The sequence below is a fragment of the Dendroctonus ponderosae genome, unplaced genomic scaffold (genome assembly GCF_020466585.1).
Source record: "Dendroctonus ponderosae isolate FM_Combo_2020 unplaced genomic scaffold, Dpon_F_20191213v2 Dpon_F_20191213_11, whole genome shotgun sequence".
In the NCBI taxonomy this organism is placed as follows: domain Eukaryota; kingdom Metazoa; phylum Arthropoda; class Insecta; order Coleoptera; family Curculionidae; genus Dendroctonus; species Dendroctonus ponderosae.
In genome coordinates this window covers 3,637,749-3,655,018 of record NW_026017213.1, presented here as the reverse complement: position 1 = coordinate 3,655,018, position 17,270 = coordinate 3,637,749, and the positions used below count along the sequence as shown (strand labels likewise).

At 39.7% G+C, this 17,270-nt stretch overlaps 1 protein-coding gene across 2 annotated transcripts in view; it reads right to left on the bottom strand.

Moving 5' to 3' along the window:
* LOC109534785 (zinc finger protein Gfi-1) overlaps positions 1-13,462 on the bottom strand; it is a 44,022-nt gene extending 30,560 nt beyond the window's left edge. Inside the window, exons 1-2 of one of the 2 annotated variants that reach the window (XM_048662531.1) lie at positions 13,105-13,462; positions 3,507-3,665 (exon numbers count right to left, since the gene is read on the bottom strand). In XM_048662531.1, coding sequence (XP_048518488.1) covers positions 3,507-3,665; positions 13,105-13,279 — 334 coding nt within the window. In that variant the 5' untranslated portion in view covers positions 13,280-13,462. The remainder of the gene's footprint in view (positions 1-3,506; positions 3,666-13,104) is intronic. The other variant, XM_048662532.1, reaches the window with a different exon arrangement.
* Positions 13,463-17,270: the final 3,808 nt, after the last annotated feature.

Sequence of the window (17,270 nt, the reverse complement as noted above, 5' to 3'; positions counted from 1 at the left end):
CGAGCGCATAAAATTCAAATTTCCAACCTTTCCAATGGTTTCGCAACAGCAATTTAAAAAGTTGCCTTCTAAACAGTTGCAAACACGCCTTCTCATCAGTCATCGCTATTTGCCCTCACTTTTCGATCAATTGGCAAATTTGAAGTTTTGCAGTCGAAGAACGCGACATGTAAAGTCGCTTTGCAACCTGAACTTCAAATATCAATTTTGCGAAAACTGGATCATCTTGAAGCCACCCTACGCCACCACTGGAAAAGGCGCACTTTTTCTGTTTTCCGTTTAAATTTCAATCATTTTTTTGCCGGCTTCACTGATTTTTGAATAATCTTCACACAACCGATTTCCCATATGTTTCCTAATTGCAACCTGAGTGTTGATAACATTTTTCCAAAAACAACTCAGCTAGAAAGATGCTTGTTCCCCCACTCAATTGGGCACACTTTTTTTTATCGGTTCTGCAATTTTCGTTACAATCGCTGCTCCTGCTGTTGGCCGGCAAATTTTTGCAACACCGGTGCGTGTGGTTGATTTAACCGCGCTTTGCAAAGGGAGTTTCAAAAATTCATTGCTCGCCACTCAGCCCAACTACAGAAGCGATCCGTACGCCACTGGAAAGAGCGATTTGTTTGTTGTTATTGTCAAAAATCGCGCCGCAGTAGCATTTTTTCAGATTTTTTACGATTTTTTTCAAATGAGCTGCAAAGTCTTTTGCGAATAACATCGATTTTGAATATTTCTTTCTCTAAAACCGGGGTGTTTATGTGGAATCTGGGTTCACCACTTAAAAGAGTGTATTTTGGGCCATAAGTGGTCATTTTGGGGTTACAATTGCTTCTACGGGTAAGTTTCTGGCGATTTTTCTATACACACGGGTGCTTGCTTCACTTGCTTGACATAGTCACGTTCCAACCTGAATTTCAAAAATTAATTGATCACAACCCAGTTGAGGCCGGAAAGCGCCTAGTACGCCACTGGAAAGCCGAAATTCTCCCTAATTCTGGCGTTGTTGGCGTTGTTGGCTTTAGCTTAAGGTTTTTTAAGGTTTTTCCAAATTTCCACACACTCAGTTGTTTAGATCAAATAGTCACTTTGTGGACCTTGATGTTTAAAAATGAATTACTCAAAAGCCAGTGCCGATAGGACAGTTCTTTGCACAGTGTTAAAAAGAGCAAGCAGTGCACTAAAAATGTAAAAAAATGCATGGCAATTACTATTTTCCCGATTTTTGACGCATTTCTATACACTTAGGGTTCAGCTTAACAGAGTCGCTTTGAAACCTGATTTTCAAAAAATGATATCTGAAAATCCAACCGCGACAGAAAGATGCTTTTTATGCCACGGAAAACAGCAAACTTTCTTCTAATTATGCCAAAACGATCGTGGAAATCCAGTTGTTTTAATGTTTTTTTTTTTATTTCGACACTCTCAGGTGCTTACTTGGGATAGTCAGTTGGTAACCTGAATTTTTGTGGAGATGGAGTGTTTAGAAATTTGTAAAAAAACGAAAATTAAATTTATTGCAAATACGTTTTTCGTAGGATTACACGAAAGTTTTCCCTTTTCAGTGGCGTGCAAAGCACCTTTTTTTTTGGGTTTTTCAAACGTTTTGGGTTTTTCAGAAGAGTTTTATGCACTTTTCCATCTAGGCTAGTTTGTGAGAAATTATTTCTTGAAAATCAGTTTTCAAAGCAACTAATTGAAGCAAGCACTTGAGTGCATATAAAAATTCCCCAAAAACCAGGAGAAGAAGTATTTGTAATTACTGCAGTATTCAGAGGCCTGAAACTAAAACTTCAAACTCTACAAGCTCTTTTGCAAAATAAAGTTGAAAAATGCCCTCCGAAAACCGTTGAAGTCGCACATCCTTAAACTATTTCTTTGAAAAATCGCCATAAATTTAAATTTAATTGTATCAATCCACAAATTACTGGTTTTGCATCCCAAATACTGATCTACACAGCGGCTGAAAACTAAAACTTCCAAACTGTTCAAACGCGTTTGTAAAATAACTTTGAAAAGTTGTCTCCAAAACCGTTGAACACGCATTCTTATGAGCCGTCTTTAAAGAATCGCCACAAATTTCCTCACTTTTCCACCAATTTGCAAATTTTGTCTTTTGCGGACGAAGAGTTGGCTTACGAAGCTGGTCTAAAATTGACTTTCAGCTATAAAAGTGCACTTGTAAAGTACATTTGAAATATGCCCTCCAAAACCGTCAAAGACACCCATTCTTATATGGCGTCTTTGATAAATCGCTACAAATTCGAACTTTTGGATGAATTTGCAAGTTTACAGTTCTGCACACGAACAACTCCTATACGCTGTGGTCTGAAGCCAAAAACTTTCAGCTTTTCAACCCTGTTTGTTACGTAAATGTGAAAAATGACCTACAAAACCGCCAAAACACACCGAAGGCAACGTGGAAAAAACCCTGAAGCCGCACCTGTTTAAAACTCGTTTTGAAAAATCATCCAAAATTCCCAAAATTTCCGATAAATTTGAAATTTTTTGTGCATAAACACTAACCTTTTCCCTCCACAATGAAGACAACTAAAACGTTCAGGCTTTGCATAATCCGAACAGCAATGGAAAAGTGGCCTTCGAAACCGTTGTAGGCGCACATATGTAAAGCTCGGTTTAAAAATTGTAAAAATTTTCCATGATTTTGCATTATTTTGAAATTTTCCAGTCATAATCACCATCCTTTTCTCTATACACCCGATGAAAAACTTAAACAGGTAGCTCTTAAAACGCTTTTGCAAAGGCGAATTGAAAATTGGCGTCCAAAACCGTTGAAAAAACACATTTCCATCAGGCAACTTTGAAAAATTGCCAAAAAGGACACAATCATCCATTCAATTTGAAAATTTCAGCACGTGGACACAAATAATTTCTCTACGCACCGGTTTAAGGTTTAAGTTTTCATCTCTTCTCCTAGGAAAAGAAATTTCAAAATTCGTCTTCTAAACCGCTCAAAACATCAATATCTATGAGGCTCCTTTGAAAAATTGTCAAAAATGCCCCAACCTCTCCAGTCAACTTCCAAGCTTCCTGTCTTATACCACACGATTTTCTCTACACATGGACGTAAAATCCAAAACTTTAGCTCTTATGGTTCTTTGGTGCCCGCAATATGAAAAGTGGCATATAGAGCAGTTGAGAACAACCAGGTTTGCACGGTGTTTTATAAACAGTTGCCAGAAATCGCCAACTTTCGTAAACTGTTCAAAAACTTCCACCCTTAAACGTGCAGCGTTCTTCTACAAAATGATCAAAAATTGAACTTCGCATCAGTAAGGATCTTTTGTTGAGAGTAGTTTGAAATTTGAAAATATAGAAAAACTCACTTTTAAAGCCCTTTGCTAGACATAGTTTGACTATTGATAAAAACAGGGCAATTTTGACTTCAATCACAATCCACATACAGCGAAAATTTGACATTTGACCTATGACATTGACACTGCACTGTGTCATTGTCATTTTGGCCCGGAAATAAATGAAGTTACCTGGCGACTTGTTTTTGGAGGACTCAGTGGCGGCTTGCGCAAGCGTGGAAAGGTAGCGTGGCATCGGCAACGTCGTCGCCCCCCAAAGGGAGCGACAGTAGCTCTGAAAGCCGGGGGTGGTGTGAAACTGGGGCGGCGATGCCGAACTGCGCTCATAATCTGAAACAATGCCAAAATAAGAAGTTGCATTTGATTAAAGTGGGGTCTATCGATTGCAGGTCCGGTCACTGTGATCGATTATGTCTGCTGCCATTTGTTTTCAGTGATTTACTCAATAAATTGTAGTTTTTTTTCGAAAGTCGAGCGTTTAATAGTGCGGATAAATCTTCCACGGCCCAGATGTGGGAGAAAGGAAAAAAATCTGAAAGTATCTGTTACGCTTTATTAATCGACCACCAAGCAAACATATGGTGAAAGTATCAGTTACCAGTTTTTTGCTTTTGGTGGCACTTTTTCTTGTAAAACGGGCCCATTTGAGTGGTGTTTAGTTAGAGTTATTTAGCTTTGACGCGATATGGAGGCAACATTTCAGATCGGGGGCAGCTCTGTGTGATTATATGGGGGTTTTTGAGGAAAAAAGCTCTCTTGATATACTTTGAAACTTGCACGCGTTTTCCTGCAAACGAGCTGGCAACGGAGGGTTGGGGATTTCTGAGCTGTTGCCGCACTTCCAACGGCGCACTTTGCCTGGTAACTCGTGTGATTTTGGAAATTTTGGAAAATGTCTGGTGGGTTCAAAGCAACTTTGAAAACAGCAGTTTCAAGTTAATAGTGATCTTCCGTGGGGTTTTCTGGTCCGAAAAGCCCTCTTGATGAATATCCAAATTCATGCGCCTTTTCCTGCAGAGTTTTGTTGTGCGCTTTTCTCCTTATAATCCGACTATAGCGGGGGGGTTTGGCAAAATTCTCTACAACCTGGTTTTTGAATCGTCAAAATCGGCCCGAAACCGAGCAAACTATCTTGATTTGAAAATGCTGCGTGTTTGTTCTGGGTGTAAAACATGCAAAACGACAGATAAGCGTTATGGAAACTTTGGCAGCAAAAGCTGGCAAGTTGCTTAATTGCCTCGTCTTAATCCGAATAGGGCAGCAGTAAACTAAGATTTACAACTGGCATTAAGCGGCCTCAAAATCGAAACCTGGGCCGTAAAACATGTGCTGATATCGGCGTTTGTTTTAAATACTAGGAAAACGCGGCTAAGTCTTTTATTGGTTTATGGGCCCATTGTGTAGTTTGCGCAACAGGGCCTGATGCAGGACGGCCCGACTGGAATCGAAACGTGCCCGGGCAACGGGGAACATGGAGGCCGTTGTTTGCTCTCTATTTGATATCGAAATTACCGACCAATCGAATGGAACTGCGTCAATATTGTCGCATCGAGTATAAAATTGACCGCCTTTTGTCAATATTGGATCAACCGATAAACATGTAATATCCGGCATTTTTATTGTAGCCGCAGAGCCTGCTTTGCTTTGAGCCGTTCTAATCAATTGATTGGTCGGGCGTGCACAATCCGCTCTATATGGGCCTCAATTCGTATCGATTGAGTGCGAAACTGGAAAATCGGTGTTCAACTGTGCGATGTGCATTTGTCTGCACTGGGAAAATGCAAAAAGCTGCCTTTGCAGATGCGTGACAAGTCTCTTCCTGATTCCAGTTCATTAAGGCCACATTTCAGGCCCGAACAATTAAAAGCGGGCAAAAAGTTAAGTAGCATTTCCTCCGCCGATGACGTACATTCAACATTGAAGATGATTTCTAATTGTTTTTGTCGAAGAGGTTTCGAGTTACGTCATGCAAGTACTTGTGTTGCCCACATGTAGGTACATCTTTCGGCTACTGAAAGCCGAAGTGATTTGGGATTTCGGCCGGATTCGTGGGCTCAGTTTTTTTCATCTCGTCCAGCTTTATTTGATTTTCACGTCCTAATTATGATTTGGCGTCAGGGAGCATTCCCGCAGGACTTCGTTCCTGTAAAGCGGAGCCGTTCGTTTATTGGATTTGTTATATAGATTTCCGGAGTTTCGCTCTTTCCGGCGGTGTGAAAGATTTCCGAAGCAAAGTTTTATGTGCCATGAGACTGCCAATAAAGCCTGGTCGGGTGTGACGTACAAAATATCCGGTAGCTGAGCCAAGATTTTACGGATTTGCCCATCTGGAAATGCACGCAAAAGGCCTGGAAAAAATCCTGTTTTTCAGTTCAACTCTTGGGGGCTTTAGTGGACAATATTTGCCCCCTAAATATGATGAAAATCCGATCTCTCTGGCGGCTCTGGTTTGGGTAACTGCTTGAATGCTTTACACTGCAAGTTCAAGAGTGCGGAAAAAACTCTTGCCACTGTTTGCCTAAAATCGATTTTTTCTCCATTATTCAGCCGTATTTGGGACATAAAGAGTGAAAACTGCAATCCACTGAAAGCTGTGGTTTTGAATCTTTGCTTGCATAGTAGAGGGTTACATGGTTTAAACCTTAATTTTAATAGTGTGGAAAAAAATCTTCTCATGCTTTGTTTGAGTTCAACTTTTTCTAAGATATGCAACGACCTTTTGGCAATTCCCATTAAATATTTCAACCCTCTAGCTGCGCTGGTTTTTGCAGCAGCGGTTTTTTCGTCTTTGTCCCTATGGTTGAATTTTGCATGCTTTACACTGCAAGTTCAAGAGTGCGGAACAAACTCTTGTCACTGTTTGTTCGRATTCGATTTTTTCTCAATAATTCAGCCATATTTTGGCCATAAAGCGTGAAAACTCCAATCCACTGGAGGCTGTGGTTTTGGCAACAGCGGATTTTCAATCTTTGCTTGTATAGTAGAGAGTTACATGGTTTAAACCTTAATTTTAATAGTGTGGAAAAAAATATTCTCATGCTTTGTTTGAGTTCAACTTTTTCCAAGATATGCAAAGATCTTTCGGCCATTCCAATTAAATATTTTAACTCTCTAGTTGCTCCGGTTTTTGAAAGAGCGGTTTTTCCATCTTTGTCTGTCTGGTTGAATTTTGCATGCTTTACACTGCAAGTTCAAGAGTACGGAACAAACTCTTGTCACTGTTTGTTCGAATTCGATGTTTTCCAATTATTCAGCCGTATTTTGGCKATAAARAGTAAAAACTYCAATCCACTGGAGGCTGTGGTTTTGGCAACAGCGTATTTTGAATCTTTGCTTGTATAGTAGAGAGTTACATGATTTAAACCTTAAGTTTAATAGTGTGGAAAAAAAATCTTCCTATACTTTGTTTGAGTTCAACTTTTTCCAGGATATGCAACGACCGTTCAGCAATTCCAATTAAATATTGTATCCCTCTAGTTGCTCTGGTTTTCACAACAGCGGTTTTTCCATCTTTGTCTGTAGGGTTGAATTTTGCATGCTTTACACTGCAAGTTCAAGAGTGCGGAACAAACTCTAGTCACTGTTTGTTCGAATTCGATTTTTTCTCCACTATTCAGCCATATCTTAGCCATAAAGAGTGAAAACTGCAATCCACTGGAGGCTGTGGTTTTGGCAACAGCGTATTTTGAATCTTGGCTTGTATAGTAGAGAGTTACATGGTTTACACCTTAAGTTTAAAAGTGTGAAAAAAAAATATTCTCATACTTTGTTTGAATTCAACTTTTTCCAGGATATACAACGACCTTTCTTTAATACCAATTAAATATTTGATCCCTCTAGTTGCTCTAGTTTTTGCAACAGCGGATTTTCTATCATTGTCTGTATGGTTGAATTTTGCATGCTTTACACTGCAAGTTCAAGAGTGCGGAACAAACTCCAGTTACTGTTTGTTCGAATTCGATTTTTTCTCCACTATTCAGCCATATTTTAGCCATAAAGAGTGAAAACTGCAATCCACTGGAGGCTGTGGTTTTGGCAACAGCGGATTTTGAATCTTTGCTTGTACAGTAGAGAGTTACATGGTTTAAACCTTAAGTTTAATAGTGTGGAAAAAAAATCGTTTCGTACTTAGTTTGAGTTCAACTTTTTCTTTGATATTCGGACAACTTTTTCCAATTCAACTTAAATGTTTCAACTCTTTAGTTGTTCTGGTTTTTCCAACAGCGGTTTTTCAATCTCCGTCTGTAAGGTTGAATTTTGCATGCTGTACACTGCAAGTTCAAGAGTGCGGAAAACACTCTTGCCACTGTTTGTTCGAACTCGGTTTTTCCTTCATTATTCAGCCGTATTTTGGCCATAAAGAGTGAAAACTGCAATCGACTGGAGGCTGTGGTTTTGGCAACAGCGGATTTTGAACCTTAGACTGTATAGTAGAGAGCTACATGCTACATGCTTTAAAGCGTAGATTCAACGATATGCAACAAACCCTTCTTAAGCTTTGTTTAAGTTGGGTTAAGGTTTTCTCGGATAATTACACACTTTTTTTCCATTTCAAACTAAAAATTTTAACGCTCTAGTTGCTCTGGTTTTTGCAACAGCGCCGTTCGGATCTTCGAATGCATGTTTAAAAGTTGCATGGTTCAAACCGCAAGTGCAATAGTGTGGAAAAAATCTACTTAGGCTTCGTTTAAGATTTTAAGTGTAACTTTTCTTCGGTTTGTGTCACCCACTTTTTTTAAATTAAAATCAAATATTTCAACTTTCTAAGTGCTTTGGTTTGGGCAGCCGCGCCTTTGGAATATTTACTTGCATGGATGGGACTGACGCGGGATAGAAGATCAATTTCAAGAGTGTGGAATAAAGTCTTCTGCGTCCTCAATTAAGTTGAACTTTTCCTGAGTTATTAGCCAATAGTTCAGCTAAACAGTGTTAAAATTGCAACTCTCTAGAGGCACTGGTTTGGGTTCCAGCACTAACTAAGTCTTCACTTGCAAGCTAAGAATTTCAACTTCAAGCCCAAAAGTCCTCTTAAAATTGAGCAACTTTTAGAGGACGGAATTAAATCTTGCAGAGCTTCAATTGAGCTAAATTGTTGTACATTTATTAGCCAACATTTTCAAGAGAAATTATACAAAGTTCAACCCTCTGCAGGCTCTGATCTGCGCAGCAGCATGTTCACTTGCATTCTGTGACATTTGTTTGACTCAAAAAGCTGTCTTAAAAGTGCAGAAAAATGTCTTCCAGATCTTCAATTGAGTAAAACTTTTGTCTGGCTATTAACCCAGGTTGTAGCCAAAGAGGCTGAAAAATTCAGCCCTATATCGGGTTTAGTGTGGGCAACAGCGCCTTTTCAATCTTCATTTGCCTGATGGAGGTTAAACAAGCGGATTCAAGAGTGCGCCAAAATTCTTCCGGATCTTCAATCGAGTTTAACTTTTCTTCATTTGTTAAGCGACACTTCAGCCAAAGAGGGTGAACATTGGAGCCGTCGATCGCTTTCGGTTTGAGCAGCTGGGACTTTTGAATCTGCACTTGCAGGGTGAACAGCTCTTGCGATTTGGACCGCAAGTTTAAGAGTATGGAAAAATCAGTCCAAATCCTCAATTCAGTTCAACTTTTTGCCAAATATTGACCAATAATTCATAAATAAGAGCTGCAAATGTCAACCCTCTAGCACATCTAGTTTGGACAGCTGGACGATATGGAACCTAAGGTTGCGTGATTCAGTGAATCGAGCCCCGATAATCCAGACACCCTGTGAAGACTTTTCCAAAATCGCTGGGGCTTTTGGAGAAGTTAAACGTTTTCGTGCCTTAAACCCGTGCTTCAATAAGTGCCGAGATTTTCAACAGTCCATCGGGTCCATTCGGGTCAACACAACCCTTTGAAGCTGAAGTTGCACAATCCAGACTGGCAGCTGGAACAGTCTTGGGATTAGGCCAATTGAGGCACCGGCTAGAGGAAAAAAGGCCCCAATTGAGGCATTCGAGCCGCCAAAGGCATCAGCATATTTTCGGCAATTAGGCCGCAATGGCTCGTGATTGACCTCGTGCCTCGTCATCGTCAACCCGAAGAATTGCCCCCAAACTGACTTAACGCTTTAATTAGATTAATTTGTCTCAGTGAGGATCAATGATCTGGGCATGATTTGTGAGTGTTTGCTGCTGGAATTTTTCGCCCCGCCCTGGTAGATGGTGATAGTTGTTTGGGTTGTCATGGCAATGGGTAGGCTGCGCCAACCAACGCGTTTAGAGCTTGGTTGGCTAAGTTACGGGGTGCAGCTGGAAACTAATGCCAAATGCATGAGCTTTCCAGCCCCCCCTTTTCTGGTGGAAAACTAATTATTTTTTCGTCAATTTCAATTAGCTGAACAATCCAGTTGAGCGCTGAGCACTTCAAAGGGAATTCGATATCGAAATCAAATTATTGCGCGCTCGCCGGTTTATCTCTTCATTTATCATTTTTGTAATCGCGGCAACAAGCACTGCGGTCACAACCTAATTGCATTATCAGCTACAGCCACAGCGCTGGAGCTGATCGATGCTGATGGACGGAGCGGAGTGGATGCGGGCCTGTTACGACCTCGTTGGAAATCTTCGACGGATCAGCGACTGAATCATTGTTTATTCATTTGCGGCAAATGTTGTTCGGGAAAATAAAGGCACAAAATCCCGATATCAATAATAAAGTGGTAAATCCTTATAGGATCGGTTAAATCGTCGGAGAGAGCTGCGGATCCTAGATTCTATGTAAGCGGCTTAGTACGGTTTAGGCGATCAAACGAAATAAATACTTTGCGGCTTTGTTTTGATGCCATCTAAGATATGAAGCAATCAGTCGGGGCCAGTTAATAATTGATTTCCTATTGATTTCATTCGAGCATGATGTCATCATGAAGTGCAAAAGGGTACGGCCGGGCTTCGTTCAATTTTAAAAAATCATCGCCAGCGATCAGGGGTGTTTCCCAACGTTGCTCCGAAAGGTAATTTGATTGGCTACAAAAAAGGTGTCTTGCAGTTTTCTGCAATTCCTCACGGCTTTCTAGTGAAGTCGTTTTGTTTGTGGCGCTGCCCCCAAACTGCGCTGGAACTGGGTGGTGATGATATTTTTTTAAATTCTGCCTGCGTGACAAAGTGCGCTGTTTGCAGGTTTTCTGAAGGAGAAATTGATTGATTGAGCTACAAAAAAGCCCCCTTGATATTTTGCTAAATTTTGCACTGGTCTCTGTTAAAATGCAGTGGCGTAGCTTAGGATAGTTTATGGAAGTTGGATTCATTTTTAACACTAGTAGGCGAGAAAACGCAACGTTGTCGCCTGCTGCCCCGATGAAGCATGTGATTGGCTACAGAAACGTCCTCTTGGTGTTTTTTGATCAGTTGCACCGTTTGCAAAAGAATTGCTATTGCTGCCGGCTTGTGCCAGCCGCTTTTAAAGCGCGTGTTTACGTAACGTAATGCCAATTTTCTTTTTTATACATTTTAGGGAAAAAATGACCAAAAAGGCAGCAAAGCTTTATCAAAATCTCTCCACCCATCAATTGCTGCAACAAGAATCCGAAAAACCCTCCAATATTTCCAGTGGCGTGTCCAAGAGGAAGCATTGACGTTCAGTTCAATTTTGAGACTGGTAGGCGCAAACCAAACAGTTGTGTTGTCCACTTTTCAGATTCACATTTTGATTCACTACAAAATTACTCTCTTGACGTTTTTTCATATATTTCACTGGTTTTTGTCAAAATGCTTTTTTGTCCACTAGTCACAACAAGCTCAAAAGCGCGGTTTAAAAAGTCCTTTTTTCAGACATTTTTTATCAAGCTCTTTTCAGAAGCATAATTTAGTTGCGTTGCATGAAAGTTATCATCCACGTGCAGAGTTTGAAAAAATGCGAAAACTTCTCCAAAATTTCCAGTGGCGTAGTCAAGCGMGGACATCGATGTAGAACTTAGTTTTAAAACTAGCAGRMGMGCAATAATKCGATTATTTGCTCACAKTTCCTTAAACCAATGCGATTARCWACAAAAAGTWYTGCWWAGTAYTTTTCCCTAATTTGCACAGTYTTTGGTTAAAATCATTTTTTATGCTGGGGCAGCAGCAAAGTGCGRGTTTAACAGTATTTCACKAGYRGTTTTTTTGTAAAGTYGGTTTTAAAGGCAAATTTACATGAAARCGTCAGAGCCAAGCACGGGGCTTTYGAAAAATTGCAAATTTCTCAAAAAAAACCAGTGGCGCAGCCCAGAAAAGTTCCCGGAATTGAATTTGCATTTAACTGTAGTAGGCGTAGAAAAACCAATGTTTTTGTCGTTTGCTCCAATAAAGAGTTCGATTGTCTACAAAAAAGTTCTCTTTGTATTTTTCCTAATTTGCACTGCTTTTTGGTAAAATTAAATTTTATGTGGCCAGCGCAACTGCAAAGTGCGGGTTGAACACTGCTTAACAAGGGGATTTTTTGTAAAATTGCTTTAAAAGGCAAATTTCCATGAAAGCGTTAGAGAAAATCACGGGGATTTAAAAAAATCGCAGTTTCCCAAAAAATCCAGTGGCGTARCCCAAAATATAGTACACGGAAATTGAATTTRCATTTAACTCTAGWAGGCGTAGAAAACCCAATGTTTTGTCGTTTGCTCCAATGAAAAGGTCGATTGCCTACAAAAAAGTCTTCTTAGTATTTTCCTTAATTTGCACTGCTTTTTGGTAAAATTAAATTTTATGTGGCCAGCGCAGCTGCAAAGTGCGCGTTGAACACTCTTTAACAAGGGGATTTTTTATAAAATCGCTTTAAAAGGCAAGTTTAGATGAAAGCGTTAGAGAAAATCACGGGGATTTCAAAATATCGCAGTTCCCCAAAAAAACCAGTGGCGTAGCTCAGAATAGTACACGGAAATTGGATTTGCATCTAACTCTAGTAACTAACTCTAACGCTTTTCAGCAAGCAACGTTTTTCGATTGCCTACAAAAAAGTTCTCTTGGTATTTTCCTTAATCTGCACTGTTTTTTGGTAAAATTGAATTTTATGTAGCCAGCGCAGCTGCAAAGKGCGCGTTGAAAAMTCTCTAACAAAGGTTTTTTTTTTTGTAAAATCGCTTTAAAAMGCAAATTTACATGAACGCGYTMGAGGAAATCAAGGGGGTTTCAAAAAAYTKCAAATTTCCCCAAAAAACCCAGTGGCGTAGCTTAGAATAGCACMCGGAAATTAAATTTGCATTTAWCTCTAGTAGGCGCAGAAAACCCWMTGTTTTGTCGTTTGCTCCAATAAAGAGTTCGATTGCCTACAAAAAAGTTATCTTAGTATTTTCTTTAATTTGCACTGTTTTTTGGTAAAAATTAATTTTATGTCGCAATCGCAGCTGAAAAGTGCGGGTTGAACACCCTTTGAAATGGGGATTTTTTGTAAAATCGCTTTAAAAGGCAAATTTGCATGAAAGCGTTAGAGAAAATCACGGAGATTTCAAAAAGTCATAAAGTTTCCCAAAAAAAAAACAGTGGCGCAGCCCAGAATAATATCCTAAAAATGAATTTGAATGTAACTCTAGTACGCGCGGAAAAACCAATTTTGTTTACGTATTTTGTTAAATTGCATCGTTTTTCAGCAAGAAACGTTTTTCTTTGCGGTTGTACCAACAGCCACAATAACGTGGTTTTAAATCGTTGTGTCTGAATTTGTCAAGGAAAACTCGTGCGCTTCATTTTAATCTCTGAACTCAATTGTTTTAAGAAAAATTGAAAAAGCTTGGAGGAGAACAGCTGCATTTAGTGCGGGATTCAAAACTCACTTTTCGCCCGTCCTGAGGGAGTGACAATGGTAAAAGCGCTGCTGCCTCCATTTTCCGTCGGCACCGGACTTCCCGGCGCTGAGTCAGCGACATTCAGCTCCGGACTCCGGCTGTTCTCCCTCTGGCTGCTAAAGTCCAGCGGCATCGGATTGTGGCAGCTCAGCTCTAGCGTCATTCTGCCTCTCACATTAACACTAAGCGTTTCCTCAAGTCGATGAAGCAAACGAAAAAAAATAGCAGGAAAATCACTCAACACCTCACGACGCGTCTGGATCCAAGCAGGAAACGCGTCTCTTTTGTGCGTTTGCCGGTTCGCCCGAATAATCTTACAGTTGGAAGACAACTGTTTGATAGCGTTGCCGCTCTGATAAGCCTCAGATTCGATGGGGGCGGAGTCAGCGATGCGCTGAGAACGATTTTCCGCTCTATGGCTAAGGGCGATAAGGAGAGGCGGGAGGGCGCGCAGCCCCTCAAGCTCCGCCTCTGATCGGCAATCGAATCAATGAATGAAATAGTAAATAGTTTATGGATTTGAGGGCTGAGTGTGTGTCGCGCTCTGCTGTTTTTTCCGTCTTTTGCGCGTGTGTTTGTCTATGATTAGTGCTTGGTTATAGCTTGGATTAATCGGGGGTTAGTTAAGGGTCACCGGGTTTTGCTAGGTTAATCATCTTGGGCGCACTCCACTGCTCCTAACTCGCTGATCCGTTTCAATTTGTCATTATTTTTTAGTTTAAACGCCTCTGAATGTTTGAGCGGTTCATTATGTGACAGTGTTTTTGGAAATCGTATCAGGAAGCCCTGGCCAGTTTCTTAGACATATCAAATGATTTTTCCATTAGTTGCCGCAGCTCATTGGACATTTTTTTGACTTTTTTGAACAACTATTTTATGGGCAAAAAAAGGCTCTTGATGTTTTTCTCAATTTCGCTAGGTTTTTTGCCAAAATCGATATCTAAATTGGCTTGTCCGGACAGTTTCCATGTGAGGTTTAAACACGTTCAACTTCCATAGAGTTTTTTCAAGAAGCTGTTTCAAAAATCGTTTTGCGTCGCCGTTCTAGGAAACACACGTGATTGATAAATATTGGAAAACTCCCCAAAAATGTTCAGTGGCGTGGCCGAAAATAGGTGATAAATGTTGTTTTCCAGTTTAAAACTAGTAGGCGTAGAAAAATTATGTTTTATCTCATTTATAGGATCAGGAGTTCGATTGGCTTCTGGGAAGTTTTACTATTTTTCACTGTTTTTCGGCAAAACCGATTTTTCTGTCAATTGGCCGCAACACCCTCGAAACTATCGACTAAAAGTGTCTTTTGTAAGCATTTTTTTGTGAAATTGTCTCTAAAACTAAAGAATACTGCCAGTGGCAGTCTGGAAAATTGCTGGATTTAAATAAAGTCTGAAAACTTGGCCAAAATTGCCAGTGGCGTAGTTAGGAAAGTACGCTAGATTGAATTGAATTTTGCAAGTAGTAGGTGTAGAGAAAAAAGCAGTTCTTTATTCTTTTATGAAAAAGGGATCGATTTGCTGCAAAAAAGTGCTCTGGATATTTTCTTCGATTTTGCCCACTTTCTTGGCCAAATGAAAATCTAGGTCGAGCTGTCACAACGGCTTAGAAAATCCTGCTTTAATTTTTTCCTTTTACCAGAACTGAACTTTTGCACCGAAGTATTCCAGATACACAGAAATTGAGAAAATTTCAAAATTCCCAATAATTGCCAGTGGCGTAGCCAAAACGGTATATGAATGTTGATATCAAGTTTAAAACTGGCAGGTGTGAAAAGCCCACGTTTTTGTCCACGTGTTGGTTGAAGCGTTTGATTGGCTCCAAAATTGCCCTCTTGGTGTTTTTTCGTATAACTCACTGTTTCTTGCCAAACTCGTTTTTCCTGTCAAATGGTCACCACAGCTTTGAAAATCGGACCGGAAAGTGAGTTTTACTATCATTTTTTTGAAAAATTCACTTCAAACCCATAAAGGCTTTTATGTGGAAGTTTTATATTTTAAGCTCATTTGCTTTTGTCCGACTTGCTCAAATCAAAATTTATTGGCTACCAAAAAGTGCTTATTTTCCACGGTTTTTAGGCATATTGCAAATTTTGGTTGGGCTTCCTCAACAGCTCTGAAAGTGTGAGTTCAAGTGACTGTTTTTGTATACTTTCCGCGAAAATAAGTTCAGGAATACAAGGAATTTTGCGCGGATGTTTCAGTCTATACACAGATTTTAGGAAAATTCGAAAATCTTTGGAAAAAAGTCCAGTGGAGTAGCTCAAAGTTACATAACTGTTGAATTTTACTTTAAAACTAGCAGGAGTGAAATTAACAATATTTTTCTTCAGTGGCCGCACGAGGCATTTCATTGGCTAGAAAATCGGGCCTTTGGTATTTTTGCCTATTTTTTGCCCTTTTTCGGAAAAATCGATTTTTCTGTCCATTGGCCAAAATACCGACTAAAAGTGTCTTTTGCAGTCACTGTTTTGCACAATTTCCCTTAAACCTATAGATCATGTTAACCGGAAGTTTAGCAAATCACTGCATTTGAAGACAGTCTGAAAACTTTCCCAAAATATCAGTGGCGTAGATAGTAGAGTACATTGATATTTGATGGCATTTTGTAATCAGTAGACGTGGAAAACCTATGGTTTGGTCTCACTTTTGCGAACCACAATTTTATTGGCTGCGAAAAAGTGCTCTTGATGTTTTCCCGTATTTTGCACGATTTTCTTGCAAAAGAGAAATTTAGATTGGGTTTGCTCAGCCACTGTGAAACCGAGGGTTTAAGTGACTAAAGACTGATATAAGTGCTTAAGTTTTTTTTTAGAACTTTACCTGGACGTTCCAAGACAAACACAGACTTTAAGAAAATTCGAAAATTTTCCAAAAATAGCCAGTGGCGTAGCTACAAATAACCATAAATGTTGTATTTAAATTTAAAACAAATAGGCCTAGAAACACAAACGTTTTTCTCCAGTGCTCCAATGAAGTATTTCATTGGCTACAAAACCGATCTCTTGGTGTTTTTTCTTGCATCTTACAGTTTTTCGGTAAAATGGCTTTTTTTGTGGAAGGCCCAGAGCAGGTTTGAAAATGCAACTTTCCAGTACTTTTAATAGGCATTTTTTTGGAAAAATTCCCAAATCCAAAGCGTGTGGGTTTCCAGCAAATGACAACATTGAAAAAAAGAGAAACTTTTCCAAAATTGCCAGTGGCGTAACTGGGAAAGTACATAGATTTTACTATGCTATGGTTACAAAATAGCTTTTCCTGGCAAATGGCATTAAAACCTTCAGAAACGCCGCTTAAAAGCGCTCTAAACAGGAATTTTTTAGAAACTTTTTGTCAATGTCAAAAGGAATTTAGTGTGAAAATTTGAGCCAACCACAAAGTTGCAGGGGATTTTTAAACCTGCTCGGCAGTTGCCAGTGGCGTAGCTGGGGAGTACATGACGGTTTGGTTGAACTTTAAAACTAGTTGGCGTGCAAAATTTGCATTTCCATTCACTTTTCGGACGAGAAATTCAATTGGCTAAATACAGTGCTGTTAAAAACTCTTTTCCGTACCGACTTTTGTTAAAATCGAAATTTACGATGGCGTGTTCCGGCACAAAAACGCGCGTTTAAGTGACTCCAACTCAGTTCTTCACCTCTTTCAGTAAAAATTTCAGCAGAAAAGTTAAGATGCTCTGCAGTAAAACCCACAACGACAATCGCAAAACTCGGAAATTTCCAGTGGCGTACCTAAGAGGGTCCATCGATGTTCAATTCCATTTTAGAACAAGTAGGCACCACTCGGATGGAGGATTCGATTGGCTACAAAATCGGTCTCTTGGTAGTTTTTCGTATCTCTCACGGATTTGGGACAAAATCGACTTTTCGGCCGAACGGCTTTAAAACCTTCAGAATGGCAACTTCAAAGTGGATTTAACAGGCATTTTTTGGAAAATTCGTTTGAAAACCAAAGGCAATTTCAGGTGGGGTTTTCGGCCCATAAGGTTGCGCAAAATTTAATAATTCGTAAAAATCGCCAGTGGCGTAGTGTAATTCTATTGTTTTTTTACAAACTTCTTTTTGAATATTTTGCCTCAAAAATTTTTGTCTTTAAAAAAGACAGAATTTTCTCACGTCTTTTATTACAGATTGATAAATAGTGCTCCTATTTCGCAATAAG